Below are 20,908 nucleotides of genomic sequence, written 5' to 3'. Positions count from 1 at the left end.
AAAATGTTATTGAGATGTTGGGGAGAAACAGCCAACACATACATTCCCTTATTTCGTCACGACTGGCATTTTACCCATTCTTGATAGGATCTTTCTTTGGCTTTGGTCTAACTTCAGATCTCTTTGGCAGTTCCCCTCTGATGTCTTCCTGTTGCTGCCTGGCGTTGTTTGAAGTCCACCAGGACAGAGCTCCTTGCCGCATCACAAGTGGGAGCGGTAATTGCGACTTGCTGTGGGGAAGGACAGATTTTTAACAGGGACACCCGTTAGAACACGGCCATCCGAATCCTCGTCTCTAGGAACTCAGCCATGGGAACTCGGGCATCTCAGGGTGAGATTGCTGGTTCCTATGGAGGACTGCCTCCATGGAAGGTGGCTGGGAGAGCATGGCTGTGAGCAAGGCCGCTCTCCTGCTCACCCCTTCCCTTCACTTACCATCATCGCTCCGTTTCCTACTCTTCAGGCTACCCTTCCGGTATTTTCTCTTGCCACCACCTCTCTTGACACCCTTGTGAGGAGCTCGGTTCTTGCCTCTCCTCATGCCATGACTCTTTAGCTTGCGGCTGGTCGACATTGTAATTTCTGCCAAAATGAGGGGCTTTGCAAGGCCGGCAGGGCCGGGAGTCCGTGTATTTAAGGCCTTAGCCATTGTGACTGCAAAGGGGTGTGGCTTAGCAGCCAGGTGGGGCTCGCTTGTGATGTCACTAGCCTTTGCTACCCCTTGGTGGTACATACATGAAGTAAGTCAGCCTCTTCAGCACAGCTCAAGTCTGGTCCTCAGTTTTGAGACCCCCTTTTAGATTAAAGAAGGCTTTTCAGACAGGTATTGAATGACTAAGTCTCACTTCTATACAAGACCTGGAAAGTGTTTTACCAGTGGTCATTAAAGTGTATTTCTTGCCTGTAGAGAATTTAAAAGTCATTGTGGATATTTGTGTGTGCACATGTCAGTCTCATAGCATCTGCAGGCAGTAAATGTATTCCCATAAACACTTGAGTCTAGGAGAACTGATTCAATGTGATCAAAATGTGACATTTTTCTTCCCAATCTTTGCACTTTTGACAGCAGGGCCTGAATAAGTTTTGGTTTGTCTTTTAAGTTTGGTGTTTTGGGATCGTTGATATCCCTGGCTTCTACCAGCTACAAACCAGTAGAACAGAACCAGAACTCCTGCAGATGTGACAAAAGATATTTCCAAAGGGTGCTGCTTGTCAGACACAAAATCCCCATCACTGAGAGACACTGGTCTATAAAAAAATTTTGGTAACATGAATTTATTGGGCACTAGGGAAATAGTCTAAGAGACAAAAGTCCGGTGAGCATGGAACTTTCAGCCTGGTGGATGAAATCTGTTACAGTACTGATCAGTCATCTACACAGTGAATTCTGTTGATGCTGTTCAGTGGGGTTGGAGTGACTAAGATACCTCTAAACCATATCAGTAGTTCAGGAGAGAGATTCAGCCGTGGTTGCTAAACAAGGACTGAGTCTTGGAGATGGATTGGATGTGGCAGATAAGAGCTGTTGGCCTGTTTCTGTGTAATGTAGCTGTGTGAATGCTTGAGGCACTGTGATCAGGCTGGGCTTTTGAATATGGATTTTGGAAGTGCTTTTGTGACTTCTAAATAGAGAAACTGAGTAATGATTATGAGTAAGGAAGACTTGCCACCCAACATTTTGATCTTTTATAACTCACATCTTGAAATTTCTGTTTCAATAGATACTGAAAGTTCTTCCTTTCTCCACCACCACCACCACCCTTGTTCAAGAACTGAGAAAACATGTGGGTGCTTCTTAGCAAAAGCTGGGGAGAGTAGAAGTGAAGATGTAGTTCACCCCTCCCCCTGCCTCATATTTCTCATGTTTTGAGTGCCAGATTCCTTCCATGGTTTAGTAGCTTTTCACTGGTAGTTTCAAATCAACTGTCTGTACAGTCTCATTATGGAACCCTCTTCATATTAACACCTCCTGTTGTTTCTCCCAACCTGCACTGTGTTGTAAAGCACCCCTTTTAAAGCAGCCAAAACAACTCCTTAGGCATTCATTCACTGATTCCTTGGTGACTTTTCTTCCTCCAGAGAGGGTAGGGGGAAGAAAACAGTGTCCCACTTAGCCCATTTGTATCTCAAGCTCCTTCGTTCATTCCAACTACTCTGCCTTTTCCCTCTTACAAACAGGCCCATGAGAACACAGACGTCCAAGAAACCCAGGACTTAGCTCACCACTTAGAGCTTGGTGCTAAATGATCCTGCCACAGAATAAGGTTTCACTGAGCCTTTGTGGAAAACATTTGTTTAAAAGAATAAAATTTACTTTTCTTAAGTCATATTTCTCTCATTTTGTCCTATAATTCTAAGGAACATTTCCCATTTCACTTTTCACATGCTCATTGCCCTTTGACATTTATTCAAAGTCTATTATCCTGTAACATTGCCCTTCAAGTTGAAGCAGTGAACTATGTGAAAGCCCATTTTGTGCCTGGATTAGCCTGTGGAGTGCTTAGCTGGTCTCAACAGAAGACAGCCCGTCTTGATTCTGGCACTCTGTCTCTCTTGTTTGCAAATAAATATATTGAGATAGGTGCCTAGGTGGTCTTTGAGATGAGTTGGCCATGGTGGTGGTGGTGCTTTCATAGTTACTAACATTGCCCACAGGAAGTGAACTTCTTTCCTCCACCCTTTGCCTTATTCAATGGGACTCAGGTTTTCTTTCTTTTTCTGATTAACAAAAGGAACTAGTTTCTAATAGTGGTTGGGAGAGAGGTAGGGGGAGATGGCCTTTGTTGAAAAGAAATGTGGTTCCCTTTCTTGGAGTTGTTAGGTGGATGGCTCTTCTCTCAGGGAGACACCGTATAATGTCTCACCTTCTATCAGGACAGCTAAGGTCACGCTCGGGACTAGACACTTCCGAATATTGTGAGGACAGCTAACCCCCCCATAATGAAAGGATTCGGTGAGAATGGTTCTATATCCTGATGCTCTGTGCTCACCTCTGTATTTCAGAGGAACCAGACCTTTGGTTTAAGAGACACTTTTTTTTTCCTGCATGGTCCTGGAAACAGGATGCTATTTCTATTTCCAACTCCCACTTTCCCAGAACCTGTTCTTCCCAAGATAAGTTGAGATCACAGCGGAAAAGGCCAATGGGTTTGAGAGCTGGGGAAGAAACAAGCCAAAAGCACAATTTTCAATTCGACTTCAGACATCACGCTGAGAAACCAAAGCTGTAGAGAGCCATGCACAGAGAAGCAAGTCATCCGCTAGGCAAGGCTTGGGCTGGGGATCTGAGGGTTGGCCCTTATACCATGTCTCTTGGAGTGGACAGGGCACGATTGACCATTAGTCACTATTGAGTTGCTCTTTCTGCTCCAGTGGGATACGAGCCAAAGGCAGCATAGCAGGAGACTTGTGAACTCACCTTGACCCTTAGCAGGTTCAGAGGAAAGCCCTACCTAACTGATGGTTCTTGGTCTGCTCACTGTCTCCTGACCCTGGCTTCTGCTGTTTTGTTTTGTTTTAGAATGGACCCCTGAGCTGCTTCAAATAAAGTAGCAGAAAGATAGCTTGGTAGACCTGTTTCTTCCACACCTTGGCTTGCCCTCTGGTATTCAGCTTATGTTCCTTTTATTTCAGGTAGACAGAAGGAAATGGATAGCTTCTGTTAGTCATGGGAGAGGGATGGGGAAAGGGAGGAAAAGAGGAAAGGAGTGTGAGAGAGAAAGAGATTGATTTCTGGCCTTTGTAGAAGAGGAGCTATCAATTCCTCAGGTGGGTGGACCACATGGGACAGTCCTTATCTACGCTGTAGTTCAGGGCTTTGAGGCCAGTTCTCCCACTAGCCCTGTAAGGAAGGACAAGTTCAGAGTGATTCTGTTGTGACTGCCATATCTCCAGTTTGGTCCCCTCTCACCTCTAAACTCCATTAGTTTTCCTGAGGAGTCCAATAGATGTCTTTGCAGAGAAGGATCTGTGACTTAGAGTTTACTAAGAGGGAGAATGGAAAAGTTTCAGGCAGCCCTTACACATGGTGGTGACTAAGTCCAAGTCCCTCTCTGAAATCTGAGTCTCTCCAGATGTTGGCTTCAGCTGGGGAGAGGAGACCTACTACCCTGTTCACATACAATATAGCCTGTCTTGTGTTTTGCTGCTGATGTTATTTGCTCAGGGCATGTTTGAGCATTGGGACGGGCTGGGGAAGATGAGAACAGATGAGGGTCAGAGCTTCTGAGCCCAGAACAGATCTGGTATCTTTGGTAGAGACCCTAGAGAGACCATAGACTTAGGACAAATAGTGGTTTTCTGAGAGATGAAGAGGGACTTGAATTCAGCTCACTTCTACCACCAAGTGCTGGAAACATTTTGAAACACCTTGGTTCTATAAATATTCTACTCATATATATATAAAGAGTAGAATATTTATAAATATATAAAATATATAAAAATTATGTATATATATATATATATATATAATTTTTTTTTCTGCTTGGCTCCTCTTCCATCTTTTCTACAAAATTTCCTGCATCTTTTCATAGGCCATTGCTAACACAGATATTGAGCATTTAGGCAGGGACTCAGTATCTATGGGATACTCTTCAGAGGTCCTTGTTTATTTCGGGGGCCTTTAGACAAAGGAGGAAACAGGGCTGACCCACTATTGTTGATCTCAAGGCTGAGAACTGCCCACAGCTACACAGTGGCTTTTCTCCTCGGTTTAAAAACATGTCCAGCCTTGCCTCTACACTTTGCCTTTTCTTGAACACATGTGTTAGAGAGGAGAGAGCTGGGGAAAGTGGTAGGGTATATCTGTTCAGGTTTCAGACAGCCTTTCTACATGTTGGTAAATTTGGTGGTTCTCTAGAGAATTAAAAGTCTTGTTTACTTGGACTTCTGGAAAAATTTTCATTCCTTTTGCTTTCCCAGCACTCATCATTAGTAATAACCCACAGGGTGTGGTTATACACAACACAAAACCTTGCTTCAGAAGGGCCCAGATAACACTGTCCACTTTCCCGCCCCCACTAACCTGCATCTAAAGAACATACTTGGTCTCAGAATACCCTAGTCATGTAGTTTCCTTTAGTTAGAGGCAAAAGTCAGGCTCATAAACTAGGGTGTCAGAAAGGCATGTTTTAAATTTCATATACGCATTAAGTCACCTGGTCTCCCATGGCCTGTATTTTAATCCACCTATCAACTGGAGTCAGGACACTTGTGTTTACAGAACATAGCAAATAGGCCCAGGATGAAGGTAATTGAGGGAAAGTCACAAATTATAAGCAAAGTCAGGTACCATGCCCACAACCCCGCATCCCTAGTCCAGGCTTCTTGCCGCAGTTGAAATGCCCTTTATTTTGGTCTTTTCCTCCTATTTCCCCTGCTTCTTTATTCTGTTTATGTTCCAAGAGCCACATGCTGGGTTCCTTTCCTTCTAGAAGTCATTCCACCATCCAAGGAACATCACTTACTTTGAGAATAGCCCCCCCCCTCAACGTTTTGGTACTAAGAAAAGATTCAGAGGTTGCCACATGTTCAGGCTGACGCCTTCATAATTGGTGATATAAAGCATTGTGACAGCTTTGCTGGTGCCAGTGCGCCAGGCAGAGGAGGTACCGAATGGTCACACCGTGTTTAACTGCAAGGGTGTGTTGTAGGAAGTAGTCTTAGGGGACACACACCCACACACACCCACCCACACACCCACACACACACACACGATTGCAACTACTACTGTATTATTTTTAATGATTGATATAAGCATTCTGACCAGGCTTAGATCAAGAGAGCAGGAATTCAGTTTTTTTTTGTTCTCAGGGAGTTTCTGTTTGCTTGTGGGCTACAGAAAGATGGAGGTACTGCCTGTGTTTGAACAGAATCCTCAGATGTGAAGATCTCAAAACTATTTGAAAAAAAGAGAGCAAAGTAACCTGATTGTCCCTTATGGTCATGGAATTCTACATGTCTGTAAGCACAGACATGTAGTGTTTACATTTTACCCCTGCCCCTCATGTCCCTGTGTTGGGAGAGCATGTGTAACTTGCCTGGAAAAAGTTTAGGTTTTTAAGTAAGGATCAAACACATACCCAGTTGTGTTTGAATGCTGCGTTAGCTAAATTTTTATTGTCAAGAAGCTCTTGACATGGGGCAGCCTTATTCTCTTTGGAGGAAATGTAAAGGGAAATGCTACAAGATGGCCTAGCTTCTGGCAAGGACTCTGGTGTAAGCAGAAATGTCTGTTTCCTCTATAGACCATCCCTCTGGAGTGGTGCTAGGAACATTGTCTTCATGCTATAGTGAAGGAAAGACTAAAACTGAGCTTAAAACAGTTTCCTGGTTAGCTGAGTGTGGTGGAAAATGCCTTTAATCCCAGCACTCAGGGAGGCAGAGGCAGGTGGATCTCTGTGAGTTTGAAGACAGCCTGGTCTACAAAGTGAGTCCAGGACAGCCAAGGTTACACAGGGAAACCCTGTCTCAAAAAGCCAAAAACAAAACAAGCAACAACAACAATAAAATCCCCAAACAAGTTTCCTGGTTAAGGTAGGAGATTCTAAGCACACAGGTGCTCTTGGCCTATATTAGTTGTTACGTCCTACATCATCGGCTCCAGGCAAAGTAGCTGCCTCCCTTGTATTATTCCTGGTATAAGACAAACCTACTGGCATCTTGTTTAAAAATTAATATTGAGCAGCCACTGCAGAGCATGAAGCTAGGGTCCCTCTGACTCCTGGGTTCTTTGTGATGCATCCTTTTCCTTGCACACGTCACCTGCCTATGCCCCTCGTCACCCCAGGCACACTGTAGACATGGTACCCCTCTTTCCTTTCTTCCTGTCTTATGCTCTTCTTCCCCACCTTCGGTGCTTTTCCTGGGGTTAAAACCTGAGGTTGGAAAGAGTGAATGACAAGAAGAAGCACAGACATTGTGCCTTTGTCTTCCTTTGTGAAGGAATCCTGGAAAAGGTTGGAGATGGTTATTTATCGCTTAGGATCTCATTGTTAACTTGACCCTGTTGTTTGGCAACATGAAACGGTTATTTCACTTAGGCCTGACCTTGGGCACATTCTTGGTCCCTCTCTTTTTCTTCCCCATAGTTACTAAATCTGCCATCATTATGCCTACATTTATATGAAAATAAATGGCAGCCCATTTAGAGAACCCTTGTTACCTTCAGACACATTGTTATGGAGGCTGCTTAAGTTTTTCTTTTTTCTTTTCTTTCAATGTTGCCCAGGTCTTTACCTCATTTTTTTTTTTTAAATTAGATTGCTTGATTTGTTGCTCTTTAACTTCAGTTCTTTATATACTCTGGATACTAGCCCTCTGTCAGTTATAGGGGTGGTGAAGATCCTTTCCCAGTCTGTAACATGTCGTTTTGTTCTGACGACAGTGTCCCTTGTTTTACAGAAGCTTTTCAGTTTCATGAGGTCCCATTTATTGATTGTTGATCTTAGAGCCTGTGCTGTTGGTGTTCTGTTCAGGAACTTGTCTCCTGTGCCAGTGAGTTCAAGGCTCTTCCCCACTTTTTCTTCTAACAGATTTAGTGTGTCTGGTTTTATGTTGAGGTCTATGATACACTTTGACTTTAGCTTTGTGCAGGGTGACAAGTATGAATGTATTTGCATTTTTCTACATATAGACAGCCAGTTAGACCAGCACCATTTGTTGAAGATGCTGTCTTTTTTTCCATTGTATGGTTTTGGCATCTTTGTCACAAATCAGGTGTTCGTAAGTGTGTGGGGTTATTTCTAGGTCTTCTATTCGATTCTATTGATCCACCAGTCAGTTTCTATGCCAGTACCATGCTTAAGCTTCCTGCAAACAAGGTGAACTGTATCACCCTTGCTTGAAACAGTTCAGGAAACTTTCCTAACGTGTCGTTCCTATTCTCCAAGTTTCCTTTTCCGCCTTTCTCTTCCATCTCTGGCATCCCTCTATAGGCACGCTTTTTATTCTCTCCTTCAAGCAACCTCCACCTCTGTAGCCAAATTGAGTATTTAATAAGTGAAGAGTAAATAGTGAGTATGATCATAGAAAAATAAGATTCTTGACACATATCAAATCCCTGTTATGTCCTTCAAACCCAAGGATTTCATGGTCTATGGTCACATCACGACATGAAACCCCCTAGGCCTCATTTGGTCAAATATTTACTAGATTCTGTCTTGATTTTTTTTTTTTTTTTGTACATGTGGATTCTCAGATATTGGACTTGAGGCTGAAGTTGTATCTCTGTGGTGTTCTTGGGGAAAGGAGCAGAAGAAGTAGACTTTCAATAAGGATGATTGGAGATTTAAGCTACCACATTGTTGGAGAGGGGCTGGAGGAGAAGAGGGGAGACATTATGGAGGAAGGAACACAGGGATACATTTACTACCTTGATATGTGACAGTATGGTCATTGGGTGTATATTCAAGATCAAAATGGCTCAGATTGCACCCTGGAAATGTTGTAGCTTGTATGTCAATTATAATTGACCTCAAGAGAGTCATTTTAAGAATTCTATGTTTTTCAAGTCCTTTCTCAAGAGCTTTCTAGGATCAAGACAATGAGACCAATAGTGCCTGCTTGTTGAAAATGCCAGACTTGGGCACAGGGGACTTTACTGGGTTTGAATCACTCATATAGAGCTCTTACATAGATACTGGTATGTATCAAGTCAATTTAAGGAGTTCTCTAAAGTGTTTGCTTACATAGATACTGGTATGTATCAAGTCAATTTAAGGAGTTCTCTAAAGTGTTTGCTTGACTTTATTGAAATATCCCAGTGCTCTCCTAGCCACCCAGGCAAGCTCTCATGCTGACTTTCAGCCATTGTGACAATGCATCATCAGTCATGAGGCCCTCTCACTAGAAAAGCCCATGTCATAGTCACTTATACAGAGCAGCAAGCACAGAGCATAAACCTTGGGTAAACCTAGCAGAAACTTGGGCTGCTTTGGACTGATGGACTTGGGGTGAGGAAGAAGAATGATGGGGAGAGCAGCCAGAGGATATTATTTCAACCAGAACCTCACTGCTGACCAGAATTGGGGACTGTGAGAAGATGGCGAAAGCCTATAAATGTTGGTGTCCAACATGTTCCATGAAGAAGTATCCACAGAGACACAAAGCAAAGAAATCATCCCAGAAAAGGAACAAAAGCCCAAGGTACATATGACACTTTCTGATTACACAGGGGACCCTCAAAATTGAGCAATTACCATCTTTGCTTGACTAATTTTCCAAAACAGTACATTTGTATCTAAAGTAGGCCTGTCCAAACTATGCATCCCATGATAGCTATGAATGCCCCCAAACACATTTGTTGGCAGCAATGTCGTATCACAAATCAAAAGGTTAGACATCCTTCAAAGCGTAGAGTGGAAAGTATAGCTTCTAAAATTCTCTGTTAGCTACTTTTCCCACCTGTTCCTCTCCTTCCCTAGACAACACACCTCTTTCTAGACTTGCACATGAAGAACCAACTGTGTGAGTTCTGTGTGCTGTGTGCTGTAAACTCTCCCTCTGGTCTTGCACACTCAGTAGGATACACTGATGTTATTGGACCTACCTACCTCTTTGAAGGTGGGCTCTCGAATACTTTGAAACCTTGCCTTTGATGGCATTTTCAGGTAACGGAGTTGGCAAGGTCCCCATGAAGAACACAAAACTTTCCAGTGTTCCCTCACAGCTTCTCATTTGTCTCCTCAGTAAGGAGCACATGCTTTGGCTGAAGAAACTGCTGGAATCCATGCAGTACCAAGTCATGTTTGTTCCCATGGCTGACTCACAGGATAGTGTCTCCAGCTGCAGGCCCAAGACCACCATAATCATCATTGAGCTTGCCTCTCCACCCCAGGGTCTCTAAATAAAACCTCTCCTTTCTCTGAAAAAAAAATGGTGTTTTTGAGTGTAATTATTTAGCTAAGAAGTAATCTGTGGTCCCTGGAGTACCCCAGCACTCCTCTTTTTAATGTAATAAGATAGTGGGGTGTGGTAGGTTGAGAGAGAAGCAAGTGAGTCAGAGGAAATATGTCACTTTTTTCCTGTTTGGAAGATTACTAGTGAAATTAATGGTTGGGCTTTGGTTTGGGATAAGTTGATATGCTTTCTGGCTCTGGAAAGGACTTAGTTTGATAACCTCTAAATTGGGCCAGATACTGCTGCTGCTGCTGCTGATACTTTGAAAAATTTTTTTTATCGGTTTACACTTCTAGAATCATCTGTCGGCAGCAATGGAGAAGTCTATTTTTCTAAGAAGCAGCAGCCATGTCATTCCAACCCTAGCCCAGTATAAGCAGGAGGAAGAGAAAAGGCACAGCGAGCCTACAATGGCATACGCCTGTTCGGTCAAGGGCAACAGTCCTAAATTTCTCACAGTGAGCCTCACTCTAATGTATGAAGGGCAATCTGAGGGATCAAATATCTTACAGATACTTGGTACTGTGCATAACTGAGTCTTGTGTAACTTACAGAAAGGTACCAGGTCTACCTCTAGTCATTACCAATAAATTGCAGACGTTCTGCCAAACAGAGCCTTCTTCTGGAGGTCATCAATGTAGTTCTGAAAAAGCAGCAAAGGGGTTTGGGGAAACAATTCCGTGAGTGAAGTGCTTGCTATATAAGCATGAGGATGAGAGTTCAGATCCGTAGAACTCAGGTAAAAAGAAGAGAGGGTGTGGTGGTCCAAACGCACACGGGAGGTAGGGATTTCAGGGTCAAGCTGGATAGCTAGAACTAGCCTTGAGTACCAGCTGCAGGTATCAGGGATAAAGATTCCTGACATCAACCTTGGGCCTCCTCACCCCCACATATGGTGCCTCACCACGCGCACATGCATGCACATATACCCCTTCCCCCAAAACCAGCGAGGCCAAAGCTAATCTGTACATATGCAGACTCAGAACTGGCTTTTCCTAACTCTTCCTTAGATCACGAAAGGTCTAGAAGCTGGAAAAGGGTTAGATAGAAGCTGCTTCTTGTTGCTCACCCAACTTAGGTGGATCGCAGAGCCTTGGCTCATTTTGTAAGTAGTGCTGAATTCCTTGGGCTTTTCTGATGAGCACTTTTGCTCTTTTGTCATCATATTTGCTCTCAAGCATGAGGTTGGGGAGAGACGGTGGTACGTTGTTTGAAGCTTTTATGCTAGAGTCCCTGGGCCCAAAAGCAGAGAGTCTCAAAGTGCAGTTACTGGAGTAGCACTATTGGAAACCAGTCTTGTGACAATAGCAGTGCTATTTGACAGGCATATCTCATGGTAGGAGAAGGTACTGTATGTAGCTGTATGGCCTATATGGACAGGGCAAAGCTGGAAGCTGATACCCTTCCTTGCTGTTTTGTACCTCCACACTACCCCGGCTTTGCTGACTTTCCGTCGAGTTTCTTTACTATTGAGTAATGCTGACGCGCCCCAGCACTGTGCCAGGTCGGTTTGTTCATGTCCTCTCAGGTAACAGGACTGGGAGCTACACCTCTGTAGAAGAGCCCTTGCTTAGTCTGTGCCTGGGTGTGGGTTTTGCCACTCAGCACCACCAAACAAACACACGGGTAAACACAAAGCGGCGCAAGAAGACCCAAGAGGTACCCGAATCTTGAAACTTTTAGAGAAGCCAAATTTTGTGGAAGAGACCCTTTGGGATCTGAGAGTTTGAATGAGAGTGTGTAGGGCATTCCAAACTTATTGATCAAAAAAATCCTGGAGGAAGCAACCAGTTATGGCCCAAGTAATCTGTGAGTTCTATGAAATGATAGCCTCTTGAAAGGTAAAGAGCCGGGTAGCAGGTGAGACCAGTTAAGGTAAATTAATGACCATGGTTGTGATGTAACAGAACTGTAACAGTGTCTGTAGGCTGGGTTTGGTCCTGTGGGCTGGGAGTGGAGCAAGCTCTTCCCTAGAACTAATACTACCTTTCACATATCTTGCATCGATCATTGAGGTAACTATCATCTCATTTTTAGACAGACTCCAACGAAATAGCATCTTCCAGACACAGTGGGACTGTTAAATACATGAACTCACGGAGACGTTGTCATCACACACAGGACCACCACAGGTTCAAACCAAAGTCCTAGCACTAAGAAGAGGAGGTGGACGTAAAAGCTCCACCCCTAGCCAAGAAGCTATTCGTTATTGATGGCTGCCAGGAAAGGAAAAAAAATGAGTTTCTCCAGTGGGATGTCATTGGATAAATCAACCATACCCCAGGCCTGGCATCATGACCCTAAATGGATTCCATGGTTGTTTGTGTGTGTGTGTGTGTGTGTGTGTGTGTGTGTGCCTGCACATTTGTTTTGATATTTTTTTTGTTTTGTTTTTGTTTTTAAGAAAGCACAGGAATGAATTTAAGGTGAGCAGGGGATTGGAGATCATCTTGGAGGACACGGGGAGGGAAAAGAATGTGAGCAAAATGTATTAAAAAAACCAAAATACACAATGAGCTGAATGCTTAAAACCTTTAGCTCTTGAGAGATTAGATTTTTTTTCTTCATGATCTTATGTCAATTTTTGCTTTATTTTCCCAAGAGGTCCATGAACTATTGTGGTAACGTGTTCCTTTTTCTTTAAAGATCCTCTTCTTGGATCTCTTTATACAGTGGGCTCCTGCTACTTTTTCAGTGAGACGGTAGTTTTTTATCAATAGGGTCATTTGTGTAGGAGTGGAGTAGGTTGGAGGGGAGTCGGGCTGGGGCATGAAACCTACGCATCCGAACCAGATGTTTCTCAGGCAGTTAAGCCAATGAAAGGATGAAGGCAGCCAATAGACAATTTATAGGGTGAGGCCTTGTGTGATGCAATACTGGCCATAACATTCTAGTCACATGATCCTGTGTATCTCATCATGCCAGAGATGCAGCTGGACTCAAACACAAGGAGATCATGAATTTGAATCCCTCATGCCTGTTTAGAATTCATCCCTTAAAATCTTCCTATGTTTTCCTGCTTTTCAATATTTTATAATTGTGCATTTCTACATATGGCCTTTCAACATGTGCTCCAAGTTACAACAGGCAGTTTCATTGCTGTGACATTCTTATGTGATGGCTTAGAGGACAGACGTGTCTTCTCTTTTGTACTAGGTGGGCCAATACCGGGTAAGCAAAACTTATTCAAGCTAGTGACAAGCAGATGTTTTTATGTGAAATTTACATTTTCAACTTTTTCGTGGCTTTTAAAAAAACTGCAATGTCTGTCAATATTGCATTGTCACTTGTTGGAGCCATTGTTTCTACCCGTTCCTGGCCACGGTACTTACACAACCTTCCTTAACTCCGAAGACTTTGTAACTTCTGTCCTAAATCCTGATGGTTGGTAGCATTGTCTCTACTGGTCCTGCATCATGCTTGTCTTCATCCAACCACTGGTTGGAGGTGAGTTTGAAGTTCTGGGTGGGAAAGTGGAGCGTGATGACCTGTCAGTGCACACAAGGATAACTGCCTTCCCTTGGTGTTCCTTTTTCACACCTCCATATCATATGAGACCACTTTATTTTGGACATAAAGCCATAAAGGAAATCCCAAGAATTATAACCAAGGAGAAGAGACCCTGCCAGTGTGGGTGTGGCCTGGGTTCGTGAGGCTGGTAACAAATTGTAGCCCTCCTGCTCCTGGCATTTACAGTTACACGCCAGTGGTTATAATGCTCTGGTCTCTAAAGCCAGTCCATGTCCAAGTAGCTGGGACAGCAAGAGAATTGTGTAGGGTGCAGGAGATGCTATAAATGGTTCTGGCCTTGTGGGGGTCTTCCCAGCATTGTGAGCCCCTGGAGAACAAGGACCAAATCTGACGTCTATGGGTGCCCCAGTGTTTGGCAGTAGAGTGACAGTGATGATGGTTCAATTCTGACAGAATAACTCACTGAATCTGTTTCTATGCATTCTCAGGGTACTTTCCTCCTGTTTCAAGGAGAGAGCCATAATTTCCTTTTGTGTTTTCTTGCTTGGATTGAGGAATCAAATTGAAGCTCTTTCTACTTAGCTTTCTGAGTCTATGATACCTAATAACTCTGCTCAAGGGGACATTATGATTTGGGAGTGACTTAATTTTATCTCACCTTCCAGTAGAGTTTTAGGTAAGGATGTGAGTTCAGGCTTTTAAGGGGAAGTGGACTGTAAGAAGGAGGGAAGGGAGAGTGTGTGTGGGACAGAAAAGGGAGAGAACAAGGATGTATTACTGAACTGGTCACTGCTGTGGATGACTGGAGTTCAATCCTGCTGGCTATCCTGTGAGCAGCAGTTCTATAGAATGTGCAGAGACTGAAAAAAAAATTACCCATGATTCCACCTGTTCTAGAAAGCCTCACCTGGGAATGTGAATTGCCTCCTTCCTGCTGCCCTGCACCTTTGGTAGGCAGGATGCTTTGTTTTTTTTGCCATTACTTTGTTTTCATCTCTTTAGGTCCTTAGCCAAAACTGAGATGAAAACACATTATTTAAATCTCTCTTTCTATCTCTGGGTAATACCCTATGCTTTGGATTTATATAATCTATAAACCAACACTTGAGGTACAGTGTATTTCCAATGATTTGTTTTTATTAAAGTGCACACAAGGACTTCTACCTTAATCTGCTATTGTTCTTTTAAAAACTAGTGTATTAAAGCTAACTGTTGAAGTAGAACACCTAGGTCAAAGGGGATCCATTCCCTCCCTCCAGCATCTTCTAACTAAATTGCTCCACATAAAGTTTTTATTGACCTGAAGTCCCATCAGCATTGTGAGAGACCATTAAAGGTGAACTCTGGCAATGACCTGAGAGTGAGTGACTAAGAAAGGTTGTCAGATTTATTACTCAGAGGGTTTTTAACACAGGAGCTTAGGGCAGTGTTGTTCTTAACTAGGAGAGGATCAGTGGCATTCTGTCTTCTCTGCATTCTACAAATAGCCTTTGCCCACCAGTACAGATGTGTGTGCACACACAAAACATCCTCCACTCACTATTTTTGCTTTGAACCCGTTAGGTAGGTGGAGAACTTTAAGAAGCAAACAGTCCTTGAGTATTAAATTGTACGCTGCTCTGACTATTGCACAGTCGATCTTTTTGTTCTCTCCGGATTGAGACATAAGTCATCCCTTTGTCATCTGTATCTGTACTGTATGTGCCACTGGCCCACCTACCAGTCACTTAACTGCTCCAGAAAATCTACTGTTACTGTACTGCAGTGCTGTGTTCAGAGAATCCTTATGGTTGGGAAATGCAAGAGTAGGGATGATGGCAATACAGTTGTGCCAAGGAAAATCTAGGAGTGTGAAGGGGAGGGCTGTCAGTGTTACAGGGGGCTTGGCACTGTGCGAGCTTTCAGACACTCACTTGGAATGAACTACCCACGGATAAGGCGGACGATTATAAGGTATGTTTTTAAAAGAGCATTATTTGGAAGCTATTTAAGTGAGCTTTCAAAGATTCTGAATTTACCCTCACATCATTACACCTTTATCTTTTGTGTATTCACATAATAATTGGGGTGTTAAGCACTCTGTGTTCCAATGCTCATGATTATATGGGAAAAGATGAGTCAAATAAATACAGGGCTCTTGGGATTTCAAGTCATATTACTAAATGCTTCAGAGAAATTCTGACAAACGGAAAGCTTAAGCTAGTTATTGATAAATTGAATTTGGAGGGCCCTGACTTTCCTTTGTTTCTTCTTTTCTAGGAATTAAATAAATGTTCAAAGAGATTAAATGTAGATCATGCAAAAGAGTGAAATATAAAGACTAGGAGAATCCAAACTTTAGTTTAGGCTTTGCAGTGAGCATAAATTACATTTTTTTTCCTTGTATGTGTGTGGCCGAGGGGGCACGTGTGTTGAGGTCAGAGGACAAACTCAGGAGTCTCTCCATCTTACTAGAGACAAGGTCTCTTTGTCATTTGCTGTTATATAGCTTATGAGCATCCTGGGATTCTCCTGTCTCTACTTCCCATCTCACTATATACAACACCTGTAAAGCATGTAGGTTTGGGGATTTGAACTCAGGTCTTCACGCTTGTGTTCGTGGCAAGCATTTTTACCTATTGAGTCATGTCCCTAGCCCGCTGAGGTGAAAGGTGAAATGCACACACAGCTGAGTTTCCCAGCGCCTCATCAATCTTTCTTGCTTTGACACAGAGCTTGTTCATTCTGACTGCCCCATGAGCACATCATCATTAGAAATGTGGAGAATAGAAACTAAGACTTTCCAACCTTAAAATAAAACGCAGACATATATGTTTCCTCTGAGGTTTTCCACTTGGGATGGTCAAAGGTCTATTCATCTTCATGGATGAGTCAGGTGGGCTTCTGACTTCTGGCTTGGCTGGTTCCTACACAGTGTAAAGTGGAGCATTCTTCCAGAACAGAGGCAGGAGCTATTGGGCTACCCAGTCCTGGCATCAGCACACTCTTTGGGGGTGTATGGATAGAGTTATAGGTGTCCACACCACTGAGCTACTGATCATAGGATACAGAGATCAGAAAGCAGAATTTTCAGAGTTGGTATGGGCTTGGGTTTCCAGAATCACAGTGGCTCACAGACCATGGGATTAAAAACATGTCTATGCTTTGCTACATTCCTAAAGTGCCCTCGATATAATGGCCAAAAGTTAGTTTAGAATCAAACATGCAATGAATCCAGAGTTTTTTTTTTTTTTTTTTTGGCAGTGCTCACACTTTTACCCCTGTCGTCTTCCGTCCTAGTCCTTAACATGCATCATGAAGATTTGCACCTCACAACCTCACATGTGACCATGTCACACAACTCTAGTGTGTGCTACCTGACACGCATCAGCTCAGACTGGAATGTTAAGAGTCACAGGCTTTTTACTCGACACATAGTTTTTTCGCCTTAGAGCTATAGTAGCCTAATTACTGAAGAAATTTTTTAAAAAATATTTTCATTACTAAACATTTTCACTCTTCAGCATGTATCAAATTAGTAGACCTTTGGGTTGGACTGGGTTAGGATATTTTGTTTTAAAAGTTGCCGACTTGTCCCATAAAAATTTATGAAGTGAATTCTGGCTGGGGATTAAGATAGAATTTTCAACAAATTCTGAAATAGCCCTAAACACACTTCTGCCATTTTGTAATATGTACTTATGAGAAGCGACATATCTTGGCATTGACAATTATAGAGGGAAAGTACCAACTCATGCTGAAAAATGCTGAAGATGTTCTGCCTCCAATAATACCAAATACTCATCACAGATTTAATTACTTATTTAAAAATATGTGTATATTTTAATTAATTTTTATTTAAAAACAAGTACATCTTTTTAGTAAGCAAATTTGTTTTCTTCCTTAAAAAGTGGTAAAATTGCCAGGGGGTGGTAGCACACACATTTTTTTTTTTTATGTTCTTAGATTTTTTTAATTAAATCATTTTTTTAACTTTTATTAATTATACTTTATTCACCTTGTATCCCCCCCCCAAACCTCTCCCTCCTCCCCTCCTAATTCTATCTTCCCTCTCCTTTCTTCACGTGTGCCCCTCCCCAAGTCTACTGGTAAGGGAGTTCCCCCTGTCCTTCCTTCTGACCTTAGTCTATCAGATCTCATCAGGAGTGGCTGCATTGTCATCTTCTGTGTCCTGGTAAAGCTGTTCCCCCCTTCAGGGGAAGGTGATCAAAAAGCAGGCCAATCAGTTTATGTCAGAGGCAGTCCTTCTTCCCATTACTATGGAACCCACTTGGATACTGAGCTGCCATGGGCTACATCTGTGCAGGGGTTCTAGGTTATCTCCATGCATGGTACTTGGTTGGAGTATGAGTCTCTGGAAAGACCACTGTGTTCAAATTTTCTGGTTCTGTTGCTCTCCTTGTGGAGTTCCTGTCCTCTCCAGATCTTACTATTTCCCACTTCTTTCACACATTCTTAATCTCAGCCCTCGGGAGGCAGAGGCAGGCAGAATATCTGAGTTTGAGCCCAGCCTGGTCTACAGAATAAGTTCTAGGGCAGCCAAGGATACACAGAGAAACCATCTTGAAATACCAAAAAAAAAAAAAAAAAAAAAAGTGGTAAAATTATATGAACAATAAAGACTTATTTTAAAATAAATTTATTTATGAGAATAAATTTAAATTAAAACAATAATAAAATAAAATAAATTTCTTTGTTAGTAAATGTTTGATTTGATATGTCTTTTTATAATAATAATAATAATAATAATAATAATAATAATAATAATAATAATTTTTGTATGTTTATGCTGTTTGAATGTGTGTGAGTACATCTTTGGGCCTTATATGGAGATCAACTGACAGCCTTTGGGAATCAGTTCTCTCCTTCCCCTGTAGGTTCTGGGGGTTAAACTTAGGTCACCAAGTCTGGCAACAAAAATCTCTACCCACTGAGCTATCTTTCTAGTCGCTAGGTACATGTTTTATAGGCCTGGATACATGGGGTCAGGCAAAAACTTCTTGGTGGAAAGGGTCAAGTGAAAAAATTTCAAGAAGACTTGTGCTGCATTCACTGGAATGGTTTCTGTCACCCTGGGATAAGAAAACTAAGGGTCCCTAAACTGCCAGACATGTCAAGCCTTTGCTTATTCACACAGAAACTGGCTTAAGTCTTCTGGAAGTAGCTTTCTAAAGAGTCGACCATCTTGAGCCTGTGAGAAGAAAAGCACACAAAACCAGCATTTGAAGAGCCCCGCTCCCCAAGGGGATATATGGGGATTGCTGCATAGAGCCCTGGTGGGTTCTGCTATGTGGTTACATAAAAGTCACAATGCAGACCACTAGGCTGCAGAACCCAGATGGCTGATTCAGTCGGTAGATGTTTTATAAGCTCAGGGCAGAAAAGTCAGTAAAATCAGGAAGATTCAGAAAGTTTCTCACTGGAAGAACTGTGCATATAGCTCAATGATAGAAGACTTGCTTAGGTTGGACAAGCCCTAGTTTCAATCCAGGCATACACACACACACACACACACACACACACACTACCATGCAGTTTCTCTTAGGAGGTATAGATATACAGATAGCCAAGGATCTTAGACTAGGAAACTTGTCCTGGGAAAGATGATCACTAATTCACAAGACTGCTTTAAAGAGAGAAACATATGAAGATGCCCTGCTTAGTCTGTCCATCCCCACAGGGTTTCTCTGTGTAGTCCTGGCTCTCCTGTGGTCCAGGCTGGCCTTGAACTCAGAGATCCACTTGCCTTTGCCTCCTCAATGCTGGGATTAAAGGTGTGTGCCACTACTGCCTGGCTATAATTTCTGGCTGTGGATCTCTGAGGCTGGTCTCTCCTTGAACCTGGAGCTGACTAATGTCTCTGCCTCCACAGAACCAAGATCACAGGTGCACACTACTGCACCAGGCCATTTCCATGGGTGCAGAGGATTTGAACTCAGGTCTTCATGTGTATGGAACAAACATTTTCCCTGCTGAACTGTCTCCTTCAGCCCCATCCAGCTTAGTTTTATTGTTAGCTTGGTACAACCAAGAATCATCTGGTGCCAGAGGACCGCAGGATTCCTGAAGAGGTGCTAGTCTCCGCTCTACACTGTACACCTGAAGAAATTGTTCCAATATCAGTAAAGGAATGCTACAGCACTAGGCTAGATGAACTGTCAGCGAGAGTGAAGGCAAGAAGGCAAAGAGCAACATTTCCTTCCTTCATGTCCTTTCATCTGGGCTGCCATCAGAAGGTAGCATCCAGATGTAGGATGGGTCTTCCTGCTGTGAGTAATCTAACGCACTCCCTCTCAGGAGTTCCCAGCAGCTTGGGTTTTAGTTGGCTCTAGATACAGTCAAGTTGGAAAACAAGATTAGCCATCACCACAAGTGACTCAGGAAGTGTTCATCACCCAGTAGTTCGAGGAAGAACACATGGCGAGACAGATATACGTTCTAGTTAGGGGCCGGTCTTGGGTTTACTAGCTTCAGATGATCCTCAGATGGTGTCCCATGTCTGGGCTCTTCACGGGAGAGGCAATGACTCAGTTTATTTTCTGGTAAATCTGCAGCTGGTTATAGAAAGTCAGACAGCAGCGAGAGTGGAAAGACTGCTCATATTTCTTTCTCCAGCCCCTTCAGTCCTCCCTCCCCCTGCCATTTTGATTCTTCAACCAAACCCTTAAGCAGCTAGATATATCTTGCTTGAACCATTGCTTCACATCTCTGCTAGACCCAGCCTTGGGCTATGCATGTAATGTCTGCACACAGCTGATTTTCCAGGATGTTCTCAACTGAAGGTTGTTGGTTTGGAATGTGTGCTCATGGTGGCCTTGATTCACCCCATCCAGAAGCATTTACCCTGCTTCATTGAGCCCGTTTGTGTAGTGGCTGGAGCTGTAAGTTGGTGGTTTCAAAGTCAATGTGGGCAGCCACCACTGAGGACTAGACAAAGGCGTCTTTACCACTTTGCGAAGTGGGTGAAGGAGTGACGGAAACAGGTAAATGAAATGTGTGGTGTGGCCATATCACTTGGGAAAATCTGGGCTGTTCGCTCTGCAGGAGGGGTGAATGGGACCACGTTGGGGAAGAACAGGGATGCTCTTTTGTCAAGGGGCGTTTGGAGACTCGGAGAGACAGGGATCAAGTATGTTCCTACCAACACTCTCTCAAGAACTAAAGAACCCATTGTTCTAGCTCCAAACACTATTTTCTCCTTGTGGATTGATTCAGGTCTGACAGGTTAGCTGTTGGAAGTGGAACCACAAAGGGAACGGAGGAAGGTGGAGAGGACTCGAAAGGGTGAATGGAGAAATACAAGGGGCAAGACATGCTAAAGGAGATGGGACAAGAAAGGGAAGGAGAGGAGGGACAAAGAAAGAGGAAGACCTGATTTTCCCTGCTTCCTGGGGCCAGGTGTGTGCATGGCAGTGGTGTGGTGTGGGACCTCATCTACCTTACAGTTCCTCTAGGAGCTGACTGAGCCAGAAAACAGAACTTGGGGGTTGGCGGGGAGGGGGGAGTGGAGGGAGCTTTGCTCAGGGGCAGCTGCTGCCTC

General features: G+C 43.2%; 1 protein-coding gene across 1 annotated transcript; it reads right to left on the bottom strand.

Moving 5' to 3' along the window:
* Positions 1–201: 201 nt before the first annotated feature.
* On the bottom strand, positions 202–574 carry Tnp1 (transition protein 1). Its single transcript, XM_055616282.1, has 2 exons — positions 432–574; positions 202–226 (listed from the first exon to the last, which is right to left on the bottom strand). Exons 1-2 carry the CDS (start codon positions 572–574, stop codon positions 202–204), a joined length of 168 nt encoding a protein of 55 aa, XP_055472257.1.
* Between the last annotated feature and the right edge of the window lie 20,334 nt (positions 575–20,908).

Source organism: Psammomys obesus, unplaced genomic scaffold (assembly GCF_907164565.1).
Source record: "Psammomys obesus unplaced genomic scaffold, mPsaObe1.curated_primary_1811, whole genome shotgun sequence".
Classification (NCBI taxonomy): Eukaryota; Metazoa; Chordata; class Mammalia; order Rodentia; family Muridae; genus Psammomys; species Psammomys obesus.
This window is presented reverse-complemented; position numbering and strand designations above follow the sequence as displayed.